Below are 16,596 nucleotides of genomic sequence, written 5' to 3' on the forward strand. Positions count from 1 at the left end.
AAGTACCCACGCGGAGGGTAGACCGGGCGATCGCACCTCGCCGCAGGTCGACTTCGGACACGGGCCACTTAAGCGACCCGTTCCGTACTATCAGAATAACCGAGCGGTGTTATCGTCGACCTCGACGGTTCGATTAATTATCGGGCGTATTCAGCCCTCTACCAACCCTTTACGTGAAGCAAGATGAGGATTCAATGGGAGAAATGACGAAGCGAAGCGGGAAACAGTTCAACACAAAGCACATTTATTCGCGGCACACGGGAAGCACACATATACAATTCCACCAAAAGCACACAGAAAAGAAAAACACAATTCAATTTACACAAAAAGCAAATATAAAAGCGAAAACACAATGCAGAGCTAATACCGACTACCGAGCACACGGCAACACTTATACAATTCTACTTCACAGACGGCGCCGACAACACATACCCAAAACCAAGGAAAAGAAATACCCTCAAGGATGAGGCGGGCCTGAGGCCGAGACCGGGTCGGCCTACCCGTCTGGTGATGAGACGAGGAGCGGCGATGGCACCTCAACTCCGCCGCCCTCGCGGACAGTGTCTGGTAGGGGGTGGGAAAGGGGCCCCCTTGGTCGCACTATCTCAGCGCGGGGGGAAACAGGAGGGGGTTGCTAATGCTCGGGGTATAGAAGATTTTTATTATCCCGTGACGAGCGTCTCCACCTCGGCCAGGTCGCGCTGTCGGCCTCCCTGGGGTGCAGCTCCCCACGCGAGCACCCCCTCGTCTGGTGTCGCCGCCTTTCCACAGCTCCGTCCCCTCCGTTCCGACTCCAACGCACACGACGACCAGCTCCACCGCCCGCGAAGTCTTGACTCTCTGTTTCCGACTCTCCTACTCTCCTACTCTCCGCCTCTGGACTCTCCTGGACTGACGAACACGGTCCTTTTATCCGCCCCGTAACTTCGCCCTCTCATCTTTGACCCCCTCCCTTCGACCTTTAACCTCGCTCCCCATTGGCCCGAGAAAAAGTGGGCGTGAAGGCTTTTTGATCCACAAATTTGCATATATCGATCGCCCTGGAGGCGGGGCCAAATCGCCCCTCGCTCACCGATTGGACGGCAAAAAGTGTGTGTGTGTCGTTTTTGATCCGTTTTTGAAGCACAAAATCCGTGATTTTGTACACGCTGTTCGGCGCGCGCCCTGCACGAGTCCAACACCGGTACCCACAGGCGGCGCAAGAACGGTGGCGATGCGACGGCTGCGAGGTGTGACGTGAAGGTCGTGGCGGTTGTGGTGAAGCGGCGTTGTGGTTGGTGGTTGATGTTGTGGTTGTGGTGGTAATCATGGCGGTTGGTCCAAAATAAAGATAGTAAAAGAAAAACGGCTATCCTGAAGAGTCGCAGCACGCATAAATGACATGTATTCCCACTAGACAACGGGTTTGGGCCTAACTACACATGCACTTACCGAGATACCTCACCTAAGGGGCCTGAATGGTGGTTTGCGAATTTGGTAACCACAACAATATATATATATATATATATATATATATATATATATATATATATATATATATATATATATATATATATATATGTATATGTATATGCATATGCATATGTATATGTATATGTATATGTATATGTATATGTATATGTATATGTATATATATGTATATGTATATGTATATGTATATATATATATATATATATATATATATATATATATATATATATGTATATATATATATGTATATATATTGTTGTGGTTACCAGATTCGCAAACCACCATTCAGGTCCCTTAGGTGAGGTATCTCGGTAAGTGCATGTGTAGTTAGGCCCAAACCCGTTGTCTAGTGGGAATACATGTCATTTATACGTGCTGCGACTCTTTAGGATAGCCGTTTTTCTTTTACTATCTTTATTTTGGACCAACCGCCATGATCACAACCACAACATCAACCACCGACCACAACCACCGCTTCACCACAACCGCCACGACCTTTACCGTCACAACTCGCCACCATCGCATCACCGTCATCTCGCGCCACTCATGGGCACCGATGCTGGACTCGTGTAGGGCGCACGTTGAACAGCGTGTACAAAATCACGGATTTTCTGCTTCAAAAACGGATCAAAAACGACACACGCCCACTTTTTGCCGTCCAATCGGTGAGCGAGGGGCGATTTGGCCCCGCCTCCAGAACGATCGATATATGCAAATTTGTGGATCAAAAAGCCTTCACGCCCACTTTTTCTCGGGCCAATGGGGAGCGAGGTGAAAGGTCAAAGGGAGGGGGTCAAAGGCGAAGTTACGGGGGGATAAAAGGACGGTGTTCGTCAGTCAGAAAGAAAACGAGAGAGTCAGCAGAACGAAGTCGGAGTCGCAAAGGAGAGTCAGCAGAACGGGAACGAGAGAGTCAGCAGAACGGGTCGGAGAGTCAAGAAGAGGAGAGTCGGAAGCAGAGGGTCAAGACTTCGCGGGCGGTGGAGCTGCTCGTCGTGTGCGTTGGAGTCGGAACGGAGGGGACGGAGCTGTGGAAAGGCGGCGACACCAGACGAGGGGGTGCTCGCGTCGTGCAGGAAGCTGCACCCGAGGGAGGCCGACAGCGCGACCTGGCCGAGGTGGAGACGCTCGTCGCATATAATAAAGATCCTCTATACCCCGAGCATCAGCAACCCCCTCCTGTTTCCCCCCGCGCTGAGATAGTGCGACCAAGGGGGCCCCGTTCCCACCCCCTGCCAGGCACTGTCCACGAGGCCCGCGGGTTGCGGGGCCATCGCCGCTCCGCGTCTCATCACCAGACGGGTAGGCCCGACCCGGTCTCGGCCCCAGGCCTACCTCATTCTTGGGGGATTTCTTTTCCTTGGTTTTGGGTATGTGTTGTCGGCGCCGTCTGTGAAGTAGAATTGTATAAGTGTTGCCGTGTGCTCGGTAGTCGGTATTAGCTCTGCACTTTGTTTTCACTTTTATGTTTGCTTTTTGTGTAAATGGAATTGTGTTTTCTTTTTTGTGTGCATTTGGTGGAATTGTATTTGTGTGCTTTCCGTTCGTCGCGAATAAATGTGCTTTATTGTTGAACTGTTCTCCCGCTTCGCTTCGTCATTTCTTTCTTTGAATCCCCATCTTGCTTCACGTAAAGGGTTGGTAGTGGGCTGAATACGCCCGATAATTAATCGAACCGTCGAGGTCGACGATAACACCGCTCGGTTATTCTGATAGTACGGAACGGGTCGCTTAAGTGGCCCGTATCCGAAGTCGACCTGCGGCGAGGTGCGATCGCCCGGTCTACCCTCCGCGTGGGTACTTAGGTAGTTCGAATTTGGCGAGCAACCCTATCCCACGCGGGGCTGATTGGCTCGATCGCGGTGAGACCGAAAGGTCCACCCGTGACTGGTTCCCGGCGTTAGTCCGAGAGGGTCACGACTGGATTGTCCGTCCGGTGGGCGACGTGCCGCGATTCGAGTTACGTGGCCGTCGCACGCCGGCGGGCGCGAAGACCGCAACAATATATATATATATATATGTATATATATATATATATATATATATGTATATATATATATATATGTATATGTATATATATATATATGTATATGTATATATATATATATATATGTATATATATATGTATATATATATATATATGTATGTATGTATGTTTGTATGTTCCCGAAATACAGCCAAAACGGTACACGACAGTGAAAAAGTTTTAGGCCACATTACTCACCATTCTCCTGCGGTGTGCAGTATCAAGTTTCATTCAAATCGGGAAAAAATTATTTAAAATCAATTCCTGATTCAGTCAAGTACTCTTCGGGAGTATTTGATCAATACAAACAAACTCAGCGGTATAGTTCGCTGGAGCTGTCTTTTTTTTCTTGAAATTATTTATTTTAAAATCTCAAACATTTAGTATAGACAAAGAACGATTTATTTTAAAGCATAAAATAAACATCGCCATTTTGATCTAATACTTCCGTGTTCATTAATAAATAAAATTGTGTTCAGAAGATTACGTACAATAATTTCTTCGACTTTCTTTTCTCCGTTTTTTTTTTCCACATTGACGCGCAATATCGTTTCGTTCAAATCGGGCAACGAAAAAAATTATTAAAAAAAAGCAATTCCCGATTCAGTCAAGTACTCTTCGGGATTATTTGATAAATGCAAACAACCTCAGCGGTACAGTTTGCTGGAGCTATCTTGGTTTCTTTCTTGAAATGATTTTTTAATCAACCGCTGTCACAAGGGGAACCCAACGGGTTCACGGATCATCTAGTTATATATAATTCCCTGGAATGTTAAAGAGTGGACTGAACTTTTCCCTTCCATACCATAAATGGTATGTGATGCATCAAGGTACCCAAATGACTTCAGTTGTGATGTCATTCTGTGCTGAGAGGTATTTTACACATCTGGTTTTGAAACATACATATATATATATATATATATATATATATATATATATATATATATATATATATATATATATATATATATATATATATATTACAATACTTCAAAATTAGGCTGACTGCTGCACAAAAGCTGAAAATGATTTCTACCTGGAAATACATCAACCTGACAAACGGTGGCACCAGCATTTAAAATGACAGAGCTGTGTCTCACTGAACCCGATATAAAAGAACTAAAATTATCCATGTATTTTGGAGATCTGGAGCAAGTCTGTGTTCAGATCCTCCATATGTGCATATGTATGTGTTTGTTTGTATTTGTTTATGTTGCTTGTTAAATAAATGACTCAAATGTACAGGATGACTTGGAAATTTCTTCGACACAGCTCTTACCTCACTCTGAGATAATGGGACTGTTTCAGACATGTGATTGTTCAAACCATTAGAAAACAACAAAAGCACCAACAAACAACAGGGTGGATTATTTAGTATAGGGAAATATGGGGGTACCAACAGAGCAAAGAACAAGGTTCCCGGAATCTGAGGCATTTAATCGTTTCTGAGGGTAAAATCAGGGCAAATTGCATCAAAACATAAACCGTAACATAACCTATGTGGTTATCACAAAAGATTAGTACCTATACTACTTTGATGCAGTTACCCCATCATAATGATACATTACATGGCCAAAAGTATGCGGACACCCCTTCGAATTTGTGAATTCGGCGATTTCAGCCACACCCATTGCTGACAGGTGTATAAATTCAAGCACACCGCCATGCAATCTCCATAGACAAACACTGGTAGGAGAATGGGCCATACTGAAGAGCTCAGTCAATTTCAACGAGGCAGCATCATAGGTCAACTGTAAGTGCTGTTATTGTGAAGTGGAAACTTAGGAGCAAAAACAGCTCAGCCGTGAAGTGGTAAGCCACACAAGCTCACAGAATGGGGCTGCTGAGTGCTGAAGTGAGTAGCATGGAAAATTCATCTGTCGTCGTTCCAACATTCACAACCGAGTTCCTAACTGCCTATGGAAGCAACGTCAGCACAAACATTTCATTGAGAGATTCATGAAATTTGTTTCCATGGCCGAGCATTCGCACACAAGCCTAAGATCACCATGCACAATGCCAAACGTCAGCGGGAGTGTTGTAAAGCTCACCACAATTGGACTATGGAGCAGTGGAAACGCATTCTCTGTCATGATGAATCAAACTTCACCATCTGGCAGTCTGACGGGCGAATCTGGGTTTGGTGGATGCCAGGAGAACGCTACCTGCTTGGATGCAGAGTGCCAACTGTAAAGTTTAGTGGAGGAGGAATAATGGTCTGGGGATGTTTTTCATGGTTTGGGCTAGGCCCCTTTGTTCTAGTGAAGGGGAATTTTTACGCTACAGCATACAATGACATGCGAGATGATTCTGTGCTTCCAACGTTGTGGCAACAGTTTGGGAAGGCCCTTTCCTGTTTCAGCATGACAATTTCCCCATGCACAAAGTGAGGTCCATGCAGAAATGGTTTGTCTAGATCGGTGTGGAAGAACTTGACTGGCCTGCACAGAGCCCTGAGCTCAACCCCATCGAACACCTTTTGGGATGAATTGGAACACCAACTGCGAGCCAGACCTAATCGGCCAACATCATTGCCCGACATCACTCATGCTCTTGTGGCTGAATGGAAACAAATCACCGCAGCAATGCTCCAACATCTCATGGAAAACCTTCCCAGAAGAGTGGAGGCTGTTGTAGCAGAAAAAAAGTGGACCAACTCCATATTACTGCCCATGATTTTGGAATGAGATGTTGGTTGAGTCGGTGTCCACATACCTTTGGCCATGTGGCGTATCCATCAGTTTGTATGTTTTTTGTTTAGTACATTGTTACGGCCCCAGTTCCATTCCGGTTGCCTGGTTCGAGTGCCACAGGTTGTGCCAAAATATCCGCAACCACCAACGAAGTCCACGGATCCAAGTAAGTTCCCTGGCCTGTTTGCCACGAGACAATTCTCGTGCGTCCATGGAATTGGCCTGGTGAATGGCCGTTAGATGCCCATGACCTGATGTAATTCGGCCGAGGAAACCACTGGTCACGGGTATGGTCTAAAGCGGTTTGAAACTCACTCCAACTACACTAAAACCATCCTAAACCACCAAACAAAGCAGCCAGAACAAGTGGAATCCACTCTGAAACAATGTATATTTAATAACTACCAAATACAAAACCGTTTCGCTGATAGGAGCATTAATGGGGGAGGGGAGAAAGAGGGAGAGGAGGGAGCGAGGAGGTGAGGGGGGAGGAAGGAGGAGAGAGAGAGAGGATGGAGTGGATGTGGAAAGGGAGAGGGGAGGGAAGGAGCAGAGGGGGAGGAGAGAGGTGAAGGGATTCCGGCAGATGTGATGCCAAGTTTAATGTCCATCCGAGACAAAGCACACACATTAATTAATCATTCTACCAGTGAAACACAGGGATGACAGTTTATAGTTGGGTCAGGATTCAAACCCAGGCTAGACAGTTTAGAGCGACCATGCGTACCTCTTGGCAAATTCTTCCGTTATCTGGCAATTCATTGCTTTATAAAAACGGAATTGATCAGAACAGAAGCTACAACTGCGAAATAAAAGAGAAGCTTTCATTTTGTCCACTTTACACATTCTTTGACAGCCCTTCCCCTCCTCGACCTCCAGAGAGATGTATGGTGGTGGAGGTGGTTTGGCAAGAGGATAGCATGAGGGGAGGGGAAGAGAAGGCAGCATGAGAGAAAAGGAAGGGAAGGGAAGAGCAATAAAAAACACCCAAACAGCAACATTTTCTACTTTAACCGCCATGTTCCTTATAAAACCAGACGGGAGCTTTTAAAAACCCATGCCATCTACCTGGCAAATTCAAAACGAAACTATCAGTCTTCAACAGACCCCTTTACAGTGGGAGAGGGGTGGAGGAGCAGGACGTGAGAGGGTGAGGATAAGTAGAAAGGGGATAGGTGTGGGAGAGAGAGGGATCAGGGAGGGAGAGAGAGGAGAGAGAGGAGAGGGGGAGAGAGGAGAGGGGGAGAGAGGAGAGGGGGAGAGAGGAGAGGGGAGAGAGGAGAGGGGGAGAGAGAGGAGAGGGGAGAGAGGGAGAAGGATAGGGGTAGGGTGGGAGAGAGAGGAGGGGGAGAGAGGGAGAAGGATAGGGGTGGGGTGGGAGAGAGAGACAGAGAGAGGGTGAGAGAAGGAGGGGAGAGTGAGAAAGGGATTCTGACAGATGTGGTGTCCAGTTTAATGGCGCACACATTGATGAATCACCCTGCTTATGAAACATAGGGCTGACAGTTTGTAGCTGGGTTGGTTTTCAAATCCAGGCGAGACAGCTTAGAGTGAGCGAGCATACCTCTCGGCAATCCTGCCATGACGTTAACAAAACGTTTCATTTATCTGTGCCGAAGTGATGGATTGTATAAAGAAAGAAGATCGTGCAAAAATGGGAAATTTGGTGCAACATAAAATTGCACATTTTCAGCAAGCCAGCCATCTCTCAATACACCACAGAACAACGCAGGGCCAATACAGGCAAGTGACCCCTGAACATTATTCAAGTCGATCAACATACAATATTCAGTGACAGTGAAAATACTGTAGAGTGCTCAGCAAGTGGACAAAGCACTTCACAAAAATGGGTGATAAGGAACAGCTGGCTTGGCAACCAATTAGCGATCGTCGAACCATCATGTTAAATCCACACCTCCCGGAGATGCCCGATATATCAAACTATGTCCGAATTAGACAAATTAACACTTTTTTAGCAGTCAGAACTGCTGCTAAGTTCAATTCTGGAGCTTAAATTTTGTAATTCAGCTTAGTTTAAGAGATTCTGGAGGTTCGAGCATGTGCAGAAATGAAATAATGCCACGAATGGTGGCGTCTCCAGGTGTTTATCAGCATTGCAATGTATCCAGCGATTCGTCAGTATGATGAACAGACATTCGATGATATGAGTGAAGAAAGTGGAAAAAAAAAAAAAACTTTATCATTAAGAAACCGTTGTGACCTGCTCCAAGTCAAGGCATTGTTGAGCAGGTCAAACAAAATGGCAAATGAAGACCCCAGCAGGCTGACTTGGGAGCTGACCAACGATGAGGCCTTGATAAAGGTTAATTAAATAAGGCTGTGAATTATCTTCGAAATGGATGTTTAAATTAACCCAAACATTCAATTTTCATTCATACACCACCTTGGATTTCCCTTAGTATGCATGCAAAGTTTGGGGCTGCTAGCTTTCATGGTTTTCGGGTTATAGAGGAGAAGGACTGACGGATTGACACATGCTGACATTTTCTTATTATAGATTAAACACGACTGCCTTTGTAAAAGGTGAGGAAGAATGCCTACCAGTATAAAAGAAATGGTCTCAAGATCCTGGAGTGCTGTTTTCAACATGGAATTTGCTTCATGGAGAGAGTTCAACTGCTCCTTAACCTTATCCATCTGCTTCTGAATGAGAAAAATCTTCTCCTTTTGCCTTTTGATCACCCGACTCTTCATAAGATCCACAGATTTATCCACAAATTTGTGCAACTCCATTTGCTTTTTCTCCATCCCGTCCACAGTACCTCTTTCTGAATGCTGAAAGAAATGGATCATTGTTTCAGTGGAATTAAAAGTCAAGAATAAACTGTCAGAGAAAAGTGAAAACAAAAGAGACCAATGGATCATGTTTGAAGAAGGATTATGACATTGTGGGAGTGCATTTGAGAAGGAAATAATGGATTGGACAGGACACTTATCCACAAAGCTGAATTCATGGGGTGAGTCGATGGGATAACGGGAAATTTCAACATTTACCAAACATAGATTACCAAGACATATTTTAACTTGTTCATCTTTAATGAGCAGAATCAGACAAAAATATAAACCTTTAAACATGAAAGAAATAAAATTAATTCAGAGTTCCTGATCACAAAAAAGTACAAACACTTCTTTAGGTATGGACAGAGTTTGTTTCCCACTAACAATACAATGATTAACATTCAAGTAGAAATACTAACACTCCAGTAATTTGTACACACAGTTAAGTAGTAATGTGACAGGATACCTGCCTACCTCTACTCTTTTATTCCTCTTTTTCCCTTACTGGCTTGTGGAACCATCTTCATGAAAAGTTCATTCCCACTTTCCCCTACAAGGCTTGATGTCGGCAGTCTACCACCCTCTCCTGTATTCCCAATCCATTCCAACCCGCAATCTTTTCACCGCTATTAACCACTCCACCCTCCCCTAAACCAACCATCTTACTCTTTCTTCCCATCTTGTTTTTTTCTCTTTTCCCCATTCATTAATTCTCTTACTTTTTACAGATTCCGCTTTTTGCCAAACTTCCCCACTGCCATTACTTTGCCTTTTTAGGTCATCTCTCCCGAGATGACCTAATAAAGCCAGACCAAATGTCCGTCAACAATTTTTCTTTCCGGTCTTGATGAAACTTAGTATGTGGGTAGAGGTCGATGAGTGTTGCACAACGATATAACTTTTGTCTGGGTTCAAGGTCAGGGACGAGGTCACGAGGTCATGTAAGTTATTAAAAAAAATAAAAAAATAAAAATAAAAAAAAAAATCGCCATTTTCAAAACCTATCTCCTCTGCCATTCTACAAGATATTCGGCAACTGTTTATTGATTATGATAGTAAAAAATATTATCTTGTATCTAACCAGACAGATTTTTTAATTTCCTTCCCGTTTGATCACCACGTGATCTGGAAGATGGTCAAAACACCTCCCGGTACAAAGAAAACTTTTTTACTTCCGATCTTGATGAAATTTGATATGTGGGTAGAGGTCGATGGGTGATACCCAACAAAAACGTATTTTTTTCCCCAGATTCGAGGTCAGGGTCACGGTCACGAGGTCACGAAAGTTGTGAAAGTCACCATTTTCAAAACCTATCTAGTCTGTCATTTCAGAAGATATCTGGCAACGGTTCATCGATTATGATCGTAAAAAACATTATAGAGATGACCGTCACCCCCACACGGGGGTAATTTTTTCTCTCTGTATCATGCTCTTCCTAAGCCTGGTGTTGGCTTAGTGGTTAGGGTGGCGGCTTGGGATCCCAGGGTCCTGAGTTCAAGCCCCGTTGGCTGCTGAATTAACACCAGGGGGTTGACTCAGCCTGTCATCCATCTGAGGTTGGCGAAGTGAGTACCAGTGTACTGGTCCCGGTGTATGCCCTGGTTCGAATAGGTATACCATATCCCTGTGTGTCGTAAGAGGCGACCAGGGTTGGCGTCAGGAAGGGCATCCGGCCATAAAACATTGCCTCAAGAAAAAGCCTAACCCCTGCACAGCAGGGAAAAATGGCTGTAAAAACGGTCATTTGTATCATGCTCTTCCAAAATCTGACATTTGTATCCAAAAAGATCATTAAAAAAAAAAATCTTGAAATCATTTCAAGACGACAACCTTCTCATATCTGTTCATTTGGATTTTAAAATAAATCTGACCTCAGTGGTCATTGATTTAAATTGTGATTGGGTCAGGTGGTTGATCACCAGTGAGTAAATGGGCAGAGGTGGCCTGAGATGTCTAAGATACAACTAAGATCGTGCAGTTTGAATTAAGGTGACTGACTCCCAATGTAGAACTTAATCTCTTCCAGATGCGAATTCTCTTTCCATCCAATCACATCCATTCCTTGGTACTTCTTACCTGTGTTTTCTCAACCTCCTGCTGCAGTTGATGGAGTTGGGATTCAAGGTGCTGCTTTGACTTTGATAGTTCAGGACACTTTGCAGTCAAAACGCCCTGCACAGAGTAAAGAAGAACAGTTTACCTCGATGTGGAAATGAAAACTGCACAAAATGATTTTAAGCAGAGGTGGAACTCGACCCCATTGTGAAATCACGTAGTTTGGGATGATGTGAAAGCTGTAATCAACTGGATCTTAGCAGCTTGATACGTGGATGGTTTTGAAGGCTGCCATATTGTGACAGGTATATGCTTACATCATTCCATAAAGATGGGGGACACTTCAGACATTTAAAATGATCTATGTACAAGTCAAGGTATTCAAAATCATAAAAATAAATGTGAATATTGGTTTCTATTCCCCTCATGTAAAATAGAGTAACAACTGGGAAATGGTAAAATATAATATGGATTCACATTTCAGAAATTTATTCGTCATATGAAAGTAAATCAAGACACAAATCACGTGTAAATTCTCACTCCTTTGTCTGCTCTCTGCAAACCTGTCCTTTTCTTACTTTGGTCACTACCTGTCTGCTGGAAATCTGACATCACTCCCATTAACAAGATGGGGGCAAAAAGAGATTATGTCCAAAATAGACCATTAAGTGTACTTCGAATTGCAAGTGAAATCATGTCAACCATTATTGATGCTGATGGCAAGTCATCCATCTTTTCAAAGAGCATAATCATGGATCATGAATTTGGATTCTGTGCCAGTGATTCAACTTTGCAGATGATTTTGCTTCACCATGAGAAATGGTAAGAGGGCTTGAATGTCAAACAAGAGGTCAATGTTTATGTCGATATCACATGGACTGGACATATTGTATCTTAGACAATCAATACAATGTACGATCCTGTGCTGCTTGTCAAGCTTGCTAACTGCTGCACACAGGAATACAATCACACCTGGCTTTTTTACTTCCTGCACTTACACAAATTACTCCACATGAGATAGTACAGTACTGCATCCTGTGGACAGGGAAATACAGCAGCTGTGTCACTGTCTAATGATCTGGAATTGTTGGACAAACAAAATGAATCACACCTACCATTCCTGGCATTATGTCTCATTCTATTACATGAACCCACATATTTCCATGTTCAGCCACTGGAAGAGGATCAGGGTTTAACTTTGGGGCTTCACCCCTGGCAAAGACATCTCTTGGGCTGAACATATTACAAAACTGGTCTGCAAAGGCAACAACAGATCAGGCATCCTCAGTCATGTTAAGTCATACCTTGATAGAGGTGAGCAGTGAACCTGGGTTTTGGGAGTTTCACATGAAGTGGGTTAGTGGCAGAACCTTGTGGGGGGGAGGGTACAGTTAATAGAAAGGGGTGAGGATGCAGGGGATTCCAGGGCGAGCAAGCTATCTGCAATGCAGGAGTAACGAGCCCAGGGATATAGCTTTGTTGAAAGAGATTTCAATTACTTTGAGAGCCTTGGTATCCATGAATCAAGTTGTAAAAGGTGCGAAATAAGAGCACAAGCCGATAAGAAAAGCAATACTCCATCGAGCTGCAGCTGAAGGCCTTGCGTGTTGTTAAAAATTCTAATTTGCCTTGGCAAGATGGAGAATGCCCAATGAGGGGATTGCTTTACAAGGAGGGATTGTGGCTGATGGTGATGGTGAGATGTTTGAAGAACTGAATGAATTTCAAGAGTTTTTTTTTAAGGGAGTGGATTGGAGGGGTTACCAGACAGGCCTTTTAAAGAGACAAAGTGAGACTATGACATTTGCCAGGGTTGAAAGACATAGTCCAAGTGTTGCTCCAACTAATGTTTCTTTCTCACATCTTCAGAGAGGGAAGGGGCCAATGCCTGCCTATCTGGAGGATGAGGGGTGCTGCAGCAGAGGGTGGAGTTATATGGAAAAAAATATGGAGCATTTTCCAGTAATTTAGAAATGTAGTTGATAAAATGAAAGAACAGGACTGGGCCTAAGACACTGCTTTGGGTCCCAACAGTCTCAACTGGGAGAAGATTCCGTTGAGACTCAGGTATGACTACAAAAGTGGAGGATACCAGACTTGGACAAATGCTTGAGACATGTCCAGAGATACATTATTGATCTCTTTTCTGAAATTCAGAGCCTTCATCCATTGTTGGGAAAGCAGCAGAAGGGAGGTCAAAGGTGAAGTGATCGGATCAGAAACCAAACTGATGGTTTGAGATGAGACTGTTTGAGTAAAGGAAAGTTTTGATGTCAACTGCGATGACTGATTATTATGAATGCTTTTTCTACCAATGTAAACACCTGTTTGCGCTCATTTGTAGACTCGTGTCCTTGCCAATATCAGTGCATATTTCAAACAGCCATTTTGTTTGGGGAGAAAAATAATTAAACTTTGTTTTCCAGTTAGGCCCTGTTGTTTATGCAGTGTGCAGATGAATATGCTGGTCCTCTTTCAACAGAATATAAAAATGAATGAGAGGACCATTAAAAAAAAAAAAAAAAAACACACACACAACTTTTGTTGTTTCCTGTTGTTGCGCAATCTCATAAATTTTGTATAGTGTGATTGTATTTGTATTCAGCAAAATTATGAAAGATATTTAAAACCATGATAACATAATCATTGACTGAGACTCAGTATGCATTTGATGATTGTGATGCTGACAAGCAAACATAGGGGCAATACCCCTATATGGGCAAATATAGGGGCAAACATAAGGGTGTTCACCTGGTAGCGGTTGGATGAGACAACCAGGGAACCACGAGTAGGCAAGGATGACCCACAAAAGATGTAATTGAGAAGAAAGTAAATACCGATGGATTTATATTTTAATTCCGTGAACAATCTTTGGTTCATCACGGGTGATAAATGTTTTGGTGAAGTTTCCTCGAAATTCTGTGTGTGGTTTCGGAGAAGAAAGCAAGTACATATTTTTCAGGAAAACACCCCCTTAAACTCCTGTAGACCCCAATTTTTTCTCATGTCATGAACCAATTTTGGTCCATCATGGGTGGTGAGGGTTGTGATGATGTTTTACTGGAATTGTATGTGTAGTTTCTGAAAAGGAAGCAAATGCCTCTTTAAGGGGGCAACCCCCACTGTAGACCTCCTCAGGCCCCAATTTTTTTTTAATGGTGTGAACAAACGTTTTTCCATCAAGGATGATGAAGGTTGTGGTCAAGTTTCATCAAAATCGTGTAGTTTCTGAGAAGAAAGCAAAAACCTATTTTTGGGGAGCAACCCCAGCAGACCATCTTCGGGCCCGATATTTTTAATGCCATTAACAACTTTGGTAGATACATGGTGATGAACGTTGTGGTGTGGTAAGGTTTCATCGAAATTATATGTGCAGTTTCAGAGAAGTTGCAAGTATTTGCGGAGGGACAGACGGACGGAGTGACGACACGCCATCCCATAAGCTCCCCAGATCTACGTTCCCGGTGAGCTAAAAATCACAAGAAAACAAACACCTAGTGATAGATAATGTCACACGTGAACATCATCTCTTGGTGATTGCTATAACTAGCAGGCTGTTTCATCCTTGAAGATGAAGTTTGACAACAGGTTGTTTGCATGGTTTTCATGAATATACCTGGGATGTTAAAGTGGACCAACCTGTATTTTTATGAACCACACTTCTCTTTTTCAGAACTCCGGGTCGATATCATTAGGCCCGGTGCTAGAAACAATCTTAGTGTAAAATTGATAATTTCGTGAGCACTCAAATATTCATTTTAGCTTTCCTGGAAAGTAGTTCCGGGGAGCTTATGGGATGGCGCGTCATCCGTCAGTCCGTCCGTCCACAAATACCTTCAATTTCTTATCTGAAACTACAGATACGATTTTGATGAAACTTTACAACAACGTTCATCACTGTGTATGTACCATAGTTTGTTCAGGGCATTTAAAAAAGACATATCGGGTTTGAAGGGGGTCTAAGGGGGTTGCCCCCCAAAATATGTATTTGCTTTATTCTCAGAAACTACACATACGATATTGATGAAACTTGACAACCTTCAACACCCGTGCGGTACCAATGTTTTTTCATGGCATTAAAAATAATTGTGGTTTCAGGTGGTCCACTCAGGGAGTATACAAGGGGGATGCTCCCCCCAAGAAGTATTTGCTTTCTTCTCAGAAACAACACACACAATTCCGATGAAACTTGACTGCAACCTTCATCACCCGTGATGTACCAAAGTTTGTTCACGGCATGAAAAACAAAACCCATAGGTATTTACTTTCTTCGATGTTACATATTTTGTGGGTCATCCATGCCTACTGGTGGCTCCCTGGTTATCTTATCCAGCCATGACGAGTTGTCCACCCAAGGGTATTGCCCCTATATGTTTACCCCCATATGTAAAATAAATATCCCATACCCATCTTTTGTGTAAGTTGTTCACTTTAAAAGACTTATTCTTGATCCTTTGCTGTTTCTACAACCAAGTGAAAGTATCATAAGGATGTTGTCGTTCCATGAAATAACTCACACTTTTGAGGGATGTTCTGATACTCCAACATCACAAGATTTTCAGTAGATTGTCTTGAGTCAAGTGAAAATTTAAACAAATTCTCATGATAACAGAACTTGGCCATTCACCAATATGGCTCGTCGTTTGAGACTTTATTCTTTCAACTTCCCTTTGAGAAGATGTGTTTATATTCTCTGGAAAAAAAATTCATTTGGATATAATTTACACAAACAAAAAGAAACATTTTCACTTATTTACTTGCCTTGAGTTCATCATGAACAATCTCCACAGCAACAACATTGTGGTTCTGATGTTGTCCAGCCGTGCACATCACACACATCAAGCTTTCATCGTCTTTGCAATAGAGTTGTATTGTTCTCCGATGCTCGGTGCATCTCGGCTCCTCCACTTTTTCTCCCGTCCTCAACTTCATGTGTTCCGCCAAGCTGGCAAGGGTCACATTCTTTTTACATTTTGGTTTTATCGGAAATGCTTCACTGCACATCGGACAATCCCAGGATGTGACTGCTTCCTTGCTTTCCCAGTGTTTATTGATGCAGACATGACAAAATGAGTGGCCACATGGCAGAGTAATGGGCTCCTTGTAGACGTCAAGGCACACAGAGCATTTAAGTTCATCTGACCAACCTTCAGTCATCAAAGAAAATGCCATTTCCTGGGATCTGAAAAGGAAGTGGAGAACAGTTGAAACCTGTTATTGAGAGGTGTAGTTATAAAAACAAACTTCAAAGGAAAAAACATCAGGTAAATTACCACGGAGAACAATTACCTTAAAAATAGAGATTACATAGAACACGATGCCCCATACAATGTTAAAGTACATGCAGGAAGGCCTTGCCATTCGCTGGAGTTACGTTCTTAAAAATCCCTGTGAACGGCAAATCCACAAATTTGGGGAGAAATTAGGGTTGGGGCCTTCAACTTTAAAATTTCTTCAAACTGTACCCTTAAGTAACATGTTTGTGTATTGTTTTTGTGCTGTTAATTTTCATGAATAATGGAGTTATTAAGAACATAAAATAAAGTAATATT

General features: G+C 43.1%; 2 protein-coding genes across 3 annotated transcripts in view; both read right to left on the reverse strand.

The window, feature by feature from the left end:
* LOC147033431 (uncharacterized) overlaps nt 1-16,596 on the reverse strand; it is a 319,898-nt gene that overhangs the window by 39,701 nt on the left and 263,601 nt on the right. The gene's annotated exons all lie outside the window — the stretch shown is intronic.
* The window catches only part of LOC147033432 (nuclear factor 7, brain-like), a 64,436-nt gene that overhangs the window by 29,303 nt on the left and 18,537 nt on the right, over nt 1-16,596 (reverse strand). The window contains exons 2-4 of the mRNA XM_085871630.1: nt 15,806-16,226; nt 11,066-11,161; nt 8,752-8,985 (exon numbers count right to left, since the gene is read on the reverse strand). Of these exons, the coding sequence (XP_085727756.1) occupies nt 8,752-8,985; nt 11,066-11,161; nt 15,806-16,216 (741 nt within the window). The 5' untranslated portion in view covers nt 16,217-16,226. The remainder of the gene's footprint in view (nt 1-8,751; nt 8,986-11,065; nt 11,162-15,805; nt 16,227-16,596) is intronic.

The sequence above is a fragment of the Eptatretus burgeri genome, chromosome 2 (genome assembly GCF_056783735.1).
Source record: "Eptatretus burgeri isolate ZD-2024b chromosome 2, Ebu_testis_v1, whole genome shotgun sequence".
NCBI classification, from domain to species: Eukaryota; Metazoa; Chordata; class Myxini; order Myxiniformes; family Myxinidae; genus Eptatretus; species Eptatretus burgeri.